The 8,198-nt window shown below is 41.1% G+C and overlaps 1 protein-coding gene across 1 annotated transcript in view; it reads left to right on the top strand.

The window, feature by feature from the left end:
* nlrx1 (NLR family member X1) overlaps positions 1-7,257 on the top strand; it is a gene marked incomplete at its 3' end in the record, with an annotated part of 26,452 nt that extends 19,195 nt beyond the window's left edge. The window contains 4 exon segments of the mRNA XM_014032943.1: positions 740-971; positions 2,429-3,596; positions 3,926-4,109; positions 7,162-7,257. Of these exon segments, the coding sequence (XP_013888397.1) occupies positions 740-971; positions 2,429-3,596; positions 3,926-4,109; positions 7,162-7,257 (1,680 nt within the window).
* Positions 7,258-8,198: the final 941 nt, after the last annotated feature.

The following is an 8,198-nucleotide window of genomic DNA, read 5'->3' as shown; positions in this document are numbered from 1 at the left end:
CAACAAGATGGCCCACCCCTCTAAGAATTTCACGGCATGTAGTCATTTTTATTTAAATAAGTCCAGATTAAGTCCAGAGCTATTTTATGTCCCTCCATATCCACCTCTCACCAAACTTGGGGAAAAAGACGGCGCAGAGCGAGGCTGAGCGCTGTGTGTGGTCCTCACAAAGATATGAAGACATGTGTGTGAGATTAGACACGCAGCTCTGCTTTTAATCACGTAGCACCGATGTGACAGCTTTGCAAGCTACTTTTTCTTTAAAAGAAAATGCTACAGGTGAACCACAGCATGGTTACCTTATCAATAATTACTGCCTTTTTTTCTTTCTCTGTGGTGGGGGGGTCAGCTTCACTCAGCTGCAGVTGAACATCTCCCGGGAACGCACACATTTCCTGGACTATTTTCCACTGAGGATTACGTCCTATTTTATATTTATTATATTTCTAAAAGCACTTCGCAGCATTTCCCATTTCACATCTTTGTGAAGCTCATTTATTTTCATATGGGTGTTTCAGAACCCACACACAGTGTCCATGGCTGTAATCTACATGAATACAGGTTCATTTTTCTTTAGATATTAGGGAGTTTCCTTTTTAAAAGAGGGAAAATTACTAAAGAAAAAAATATTAGTAAAGTACAGTTTTATATGTGTGCAGAAGTAATGCAGTGCTGTAGTATTTTGGACCTAAACAGTGTTGTTGTATATTAAAAATAATCCTGATARTCTCCCACACAGGGCGTCTTCCTTAAGAGATCTGGTAGGCCGGAAGTACCTCCACCTAAGGAAACACCCTGTGCTCAGTGGAGATGGAGACCAAGCCAAGGATGTGCTGTTTCTTTTTAATGGGATGGAGAAAATGCAACTGGACTTCCGGATCGGAGCATCTGAGCTTTGCAGTGATCCCAATGAGCCTCTTCCTCCAGGTGTAGTTGTGGTGAACCTGCTGAGGAAATATCTACTGCCTGAGGTATCAGTTATTCATGAGTACTGCAGTACTTTATTTGTATTAAATCTGTTTTGTCATGTTTGTCAGTTTTCCTGTTTTTTATAGAATATAGCCATAGTTGTCCATCTCTGTTGTCTTTGTCCTGTTAAAGGGACAACATTATGTGTTTTTCAGGCATAAATTTAATTTCTATACAAAAGTAACTGTCACCTTCAGTAGTTATTAAAATTTTTTTATGTTTAAATAGAAAATAAGCAGTTTAGAAACACCTTGAAGTTGTCCTCTGCCTCGTTAAGAATATCCTTCAGATTCTGTCCCGCCCATTTCACCACAGCCACTTCTCTACAGGGTGAAGTGGTTTTTTACACCCTGGAGCCTCGTAGCAGACTTTGTTGTAATGATAATAAAAAAACAAGCAACAATATACAATATCGATTTTGGAAAATTGCATCTCAGGATTCATACGAACCTGATTGTCGGACCAGAAAGTACATTTTCTAAAGGAGCAGAGTGATTACAGAGACAGTGTTTCAGCTGGTAAGATCCCAGTCATCCACACACAGGTACTGGTCATAATATAAGTTACAAACACTAACCCTAGATAACACATTGACCAAACTACGATGTGAACAAAACAGCATGAGTTGTGTTTCAGCTTACCTGGGCAGGTGACAATGGTGTTTGTGTATCTCTGAGTGTTGGAATTGCATTGTGTTTTAGTGATAATCTTATTAGTCCACTGTTAAATTCCCTTTTATTCAGAAAGCTGAAGTGGCTCGCACATACAGTATATRACTTTATAACTTCATAGGGTTACTTCCAAAAGGGAAGTCCAACCCTGTCATCCTTATGAAGCTTAAAAAGAGGGTGGTCTCCTTGGCATCTGAAAATTCATTTCCTCAAAGCATTTTTAATCCAAAAAGAACTGGACTGAGAAGTAGTTAGTGTTGGAGCTCAGCAGACCCAGTTTCACCAGGTGTTTGCTAGTTGTTGCTGCTGATGGCCTGCAGGAGTCATGGGGGAGGGGGGCTCTGTGATGAGGCAGCTTGGTTTGGAGACACAGTCCAGAGGAGGAGCAGGTCCCAAAAGGAGGTTCTAGTCCCAACCAGTGGTTTCTGCTCCCCTRCCTGCTGCCTCAGGACACTGCAGGATTTATCAAACCTGCAGGATTGAGTCAAAGTTAGACTCTTACAGTTTTGGTCCCCAATCAAACAGCCTACCAGACTATCAGGTGTGAACAGGACCTAAGAAGGAGCGATCAATTAATCTGATTTGTTCTGCTGAAGTGACATAAGCTAAAGGCCCTAGCTCTAATTCTGTTTCTAAAGTTTTATTTCTTCTAAAGTGTTCCTTTTTAAAATCAAAGAGTCTGCTTTATTAAGGCTAAGTTTAGCCTTTTCTTGGCAATCAAAGAAAACTTTTATTTGAAGTCATGTTATCATTTTTTAATGGTTTTGTGATTCTACTCTGTTTTCCAGGCCAGCATCTTGGTTACCACAAGACTGTCTGCTCTGGACCGGATCCCTCACAAGTATGTGAGTCGATATTTTCAGATTTGTGGCTTCAATGACCCAGACAGGCAGCGTGCGTACTTCACCAGCCGCCTGCTGCAGCAAAGTGGTGAAGCTGCTCTCAACCCAGAGGCCCACATGATGATCGAGCTGCTCTACCTCAACCTGCAGAGAGAGAGCCAGCTGGCTGCTGCTTGTTTCCTCCCGTCTTACTGCTGGCTCACATGTGCTACTCTTCACCTTCTCCATTTCACCAGTGCTCAGGCACCCATCCGCACTCTAACAGGCATTTATACCAGTTTCCTCAGACTGAACTTTGGGGGTGAGGTACTGGGCACAAAAACATGGACTGATGCATCCTCTCAGGATCAAAACGCTTCTCTGATGATGTACGTTGTCCGTACAGTTGGTAAACTTGCCTTTGATGGTGTGATGTCCAAACACACGTYGTTTTCAGAGAAAGAACTGGAACAGTGGATAGGTGGGAAGACCAAGACAGACGAGGAGCTTCGTCAGCAGGCCGTGTTCCAGACCGATGTGCTGGACTTCTTTTTGGCTCCTTGTGTAGAGAGTAAAAAGTATTTACCCAAAGTGCTCAGTGAGAGTAATGAGAGGCGCTATGTGTTTGCTGTTCCAGCCATGCAGGAGTACCTCGCAGCTCTCTACGTAGTTTTAGGAGAAAACAAATCAGCGCTGGAGAAGCTCACCAGTCAAGTGTCAGTGGTCATTGGTCAGGCCAGTGAGGATGTCAACGCCATCGTCAGCATCTTTTCTAAATTCATCCCACTCCGGCTCTTTGCTGTCTTCAACCTACTGAAACTCTTCCCAAAGCTTTATGAGAAAATCAAATATCATAACAAAGGGAGAATTGCCAGAACCATGACGACTGAGATGTTCCGCTCTGAGGACAGCTCCAACGAGGATGTCCTGGATCAAGTGGAGCAAAGTCTTCTGGGAGTCCATGGTCCACAGCCGCAGCAGTATGACGACAGCAAGCCTTTTGAGCTTTACCCCATCTTCATGGGTGGATTGTTGCATTATGGCAATCGTGCACTTCTCCAGCAACTGGACTGCAACATTCAGAGCACAACGGTGGCCCAGATCACTCAGGCCCTTCGGAAGCACCTGGTCAGAGGTAACCCACGTTACTCTCTTTGTGATTCATGAAAATATCCACAAGCTAACATTTTCAAACTGCTGCAGTTCATCCACATCGTTCCAACATCATTTTGTTTGTGTTCAGCTTTGAACGAGAATATGGTTAAAACCGTTCAGATGATTGCTTTCTGTGTCTTAATGTCTTCAAGAGATTTTTTAACTACACAGTAAAGCACTCAGAGTCCAAATGTTTTTAAAATATATAATCTTTACAGAGTTGTGTACAGTATRTATATAATGTATATAATATAATAATTGTTTGAATGAAACCAAAGCTTATACTCAGTTTCTCTTATTTGGTACCAGAGCTCAGCAAGCCTCTGCCCCCAGAGGAGCTCATGGATCTGCTGGTTCTTCTCTATGAGTTTCAGAATCCTAGACTAACAGAAGAGGTTCTGTATTCACTCAGAACCATTTGCCTGACCAATGTTCGAATGACAACACTCAAATGCTTCATTCTCAGCAATGTGCTATCATGCACCTCTACAAGGTAAAACTGAGCTTTGTTGTACTCATTACCAAAACAGCTTTAATTAAACTTTGGTTCACAGGAGCTAAGATCAGAATTGAACTTGTCTTCTTTAAGCTGTAGCTGCTAAAACTCATCACACTTTAGTGYGTTCAGCTTGTGTTGTGGTTGTGGGACCAGCTTCAGCTCTTCAGTGGAATGGAGGTTGTTTTCAACAGGAGACTACGTTTGTAGAGCTGATGCCCCACACCAAGGTCACTGCATCATATCCTGGCCCGGGAACTTTACTTAGAGCTGTAAAGTAACTAAAGACAAATACTTTTTTACTGTACTTAAGTAGAATTTTTGGGTATCTGTACTTTACTTGAGTAATTATTTTTCAGCCTAATTTTTACTTCTACTTCTTACATTTTCACACTTATTTGTGCTTTCTATTCCTTACATTTTTTAAAAAGGCAAGAAGAAGAAAGTCGTTAATTTTATTGCATTTTTGCTTGTTTTCATTCCAGCTTCTTATTGTAAAAAATAGATTAGATTAGATTAGATTAGATTAGATTAGATAGACAGTTATTGTCATCGTACAGAGCACAATGAAATTACAGTTCAGAACAGCCGTTCAGAAGAAGACAGAACATAACAAACATGGGAGAACAGGAGCTCTGGGTCATACAGCCACAGACCTGCACAGAGCAGGATCATCTTCATGAAGACATCATGACGAGGTGCTGCCCTGAACAGAAAAACTAAAACCACACAAGGATAGATGAGGGGAAAAAACAAAACATCATATTATATCAACACTGTGACACACTGTGGTGTTTATAAAAAACCTCTGCATAGAGCAGATTTATTAGCCAGAGGAGTAAGTGAGTTTAGGGCTGTGTGTATCTGAAGCCATGAGTGTTATATGCTTGTGTGAACATCTGAAGAATGAACCAGAAGAATCCAGTCCCCAAAACCAGCACAGCCATAGTTCAGAATATGGTTAACTGTTCATTCTGTGTGGCCCTCAGCCTGCTCAGGAACCAGATCACAGATGGGTGTGAGATGGGGGAGGTGTGGGGCAGAGCCTCAGTTGACKTCGTCATCCAGGAAGAATTTAATCCAACAGCTCAAGGCCATGTAGGAGAACCAGATTCTGTAATCAGTTGTTTTGGGAACAGAAGAGTCAGGCAGACAATAACAATTTTCCATCTGCTTCAAYGTCTGCTGCTACATCTCAATGTGGCGAATCCAATCAGACAAATAATGTGGACAAATTCCACCGAGCCGATCTATCAGCTTCTCCAAGATCARTTCCATCTGGCCAGCAAAGTCCAGGGACCACAGCCGGCCCGCGACCCTCAGCAGAACCGCTTGCAGACCGAGTCCAGCTCGCTCAAGGCAAAAGTCTGAGTGCTGATAGAACAGCAATCCTTCATATCGGTCAGTCAGCCAGAAAATGAACAGCCGCCAACACTGTTTTATAGACCACCAGGAGACCACCAAGCCAATCTGTAGAATCCAGTGATCAGAGTCCAGATATATATATATCCAGAACAGAGAAGAACAGAGGWCCCACCTTTGACTGGGACTTTCTCATTCTTCAGGTTCATTTTTCCTTTTTCAGATGTTCACACAAGTGCATACAACAGTCATGGCTTCAGATACACACACCCCTAAAACTCATTTACTTCTCTGGCTAATAAATCAGCTCTTGCTCTGCAGAGGTTTTTTATAAACACCGTAGCGTATCACATTTAGTGACATAATATGATGTTGTTGTTTTTTCTCCTCATCTATCCTTGTGTGGTTTTAGTTTTTCTGTTAAGGGTAGCACCTCCTCATGATGTCTTCATGAAGATGATCCTGCTCTGTGCAGGTCAGTGGCTGTATGACCCAGAGCTCCTGTTCTCCCATGTTTGTTATGTTCTGTCTTCTTCTGAATGGCTCTTCTGAACTGTAATTTCATTGTGCTCTGTACAATGACAATAAAGTTTTATCTTATCTTTTCTTTTGAGCCACATCTAGTGTAAATCGGTAGTTAGTTTGCTCATCAAAAGCAGGAGAAACATGAAGAGAAACATCATTTTTTAAAGACTCCAGCTCCGCTCCACTGTGGTCCGACCTCCGCAGCAAATATGCATCCATCCTAATCAAGGAGAGTGTTTACACTGGTGGTGAGTGGACGCTTGAGCTGCTCTGGAGTCAATCTACAAAAATTACATCGCACCAACAGGAAAAGGAACAAACAACATCCATATTTTCAAAATAAGACACCATAAGGCGGAATAATTTTGTCCAAATCCCAGSTATATTAATCAATGTATGGATATATTTCCACACAAATTCTGTCAGAATGTATCAGATATTGTGTATCKGACGCTTTATAAATTGTGGTGCAAACATACAGCTGTCAGCTGCGCACCGCAGTGCAGCGGAGGGGAGTGGCATCTAGTGTAAATGCTGTGTTAAATAGACTTACCTGTTGGTGAGCCACTGCTTTAGGAACTTCAGACTGAGAACAGCTGAGTCTGACTGACTGAAAATAAGCACTGTTTCATTCTGAKAGGTTGACACCAAAATGCACTTGTGTTGCAAAAGTGTTACACACAGGGTTGTGCACACGCATCAAAGGAATGTGTGTGCAGGAGAAGAGCTGGGCAGTCATATTGGCAGATTTAAGAAGTTATCTTTGAGTTGTAGTTGTATTTTTTAGCCACTTCAGTAGATAACAGAAGTGAACATTAGTTTCTTCATCATCAGTGACTTTTTTTGTAGTTGTACTTAAAGTATAGTTAAACATTTATGTSTTAAAAAATAAACATAAATTATGAGTCTATACCTCATGTTCATGTAAATGTATAAATGGTAACACAAGTTTTTTCTGTGACTTTGCATTCAGAACATGTTTGTGTTGTGTAAAGGTGAAAATTTGAAATACAAATACATATATTTTTACAGGTGCACAATTCAAAATGTTTGCAACTTTTGCAGCATACGGTTAGGGTTAGAGTTTTAACATATAATTAATTTATTTTTGCAAATATATAAAGTATATATGTACATGTTGAGCTATACTTTCCTGTTGTAGTTTCCACCTGAAGGAGCTGGACTTGTCCTCGTGTCACCTGACAAACCAAATGCTTCAGATGTTGTGGCCCGCCTTCAGACACACAAACAGCCTCAAGTAAGACTTACAAAAACAAAAAATGTGTTCATAAAAGGAAAAAGCTTTTAAATATTAGAGAAAATCAAGTTTATTTTCAATATTACAGTTAAGGCAGTACAGTTGTAATAAGCTGAACATCAGACTTGTGTTTTTATTGAGCTGTTTAAGATGATGAACACGTCATGTGCACATCCATAAGACCTGGCTGCATTTCTTTGGGCCCTGCAGGGATGAACTGACTGGTCTGTGTGTAGAAATGATAACTACTGAAGTTCAGAACCTGCTGCTTTAGTCTGCTCTGGCAGCACGATGGTTCAGTGGTTAGCACCGACGCCCCACAGAAAGAAGGTCCTGGGTTTGATCCCCAGTTCAGACCTGGGGTCTTTCTGTGTGGAGTTTACATGTTCTCCTCGTGCTGGTGTGGGTTTTCTCCAGGTACTCTGGTTTCTCCACCACTAAAAACATGTAGAACAGGTTGCCTTCAGGCCCAGGCCTCGCTTGAAGAAGACATCTGAGATCTCAATGGGACTTACCTGGTAAAATAACGGTAAATAAATAAAATAAATAAATAAATAAATACAAGCGTACAGTAAATTGAGCATAACTTACAGGCTGGACTGGGGAACTTCACACCCGGCTGACAGTGATGACTCCTCGTTACCACCAGCACCAACTCAACCAGTGACTCCACCATCAGTTCTTCCCCTGATCTCACCTCTTCCACACTCTCACTTTCTCACTCTTTTTTTAAATTCATGTTTTTATTGATAGTTTTGTTCTATATGCAAAATTATTTACATATCTCAGGGTGCAAAAAATGTTGAGCAAACACAAATTGTACACACCATTAATTTAAGTTGTTTATTTAAATTTTTTAGGAACAGAGGTCACATGCAGAACGCATCCAGAAGTAAAAAAATAATAAAGAAAATTATATTTTAAAAAAAGTTATGTATATA

Source organism: Austrofundulus limnaeus, unplaced genomic scaffold (genome assembly GCF_001266775.1).
Source record: "Austrofundulus limnaeus strain Quisiro unplaced genomic scaffold, Austrofundulus_limnaeus-1.0 Scaffold1582, whole genome shotgun sequence".
Classification (NCBI taxonomy): Eukaryota; Metazoa; Chordata; class Actinopteri; order Cyprinodontiformes; family Rivulidae; genus Austrofundulus; species Austrofundulus limnaeus.
Note: the sequence above shows the minus strand (reverse complement) of the source record. Positions and strands in the feature narration are given on the sequence as shown.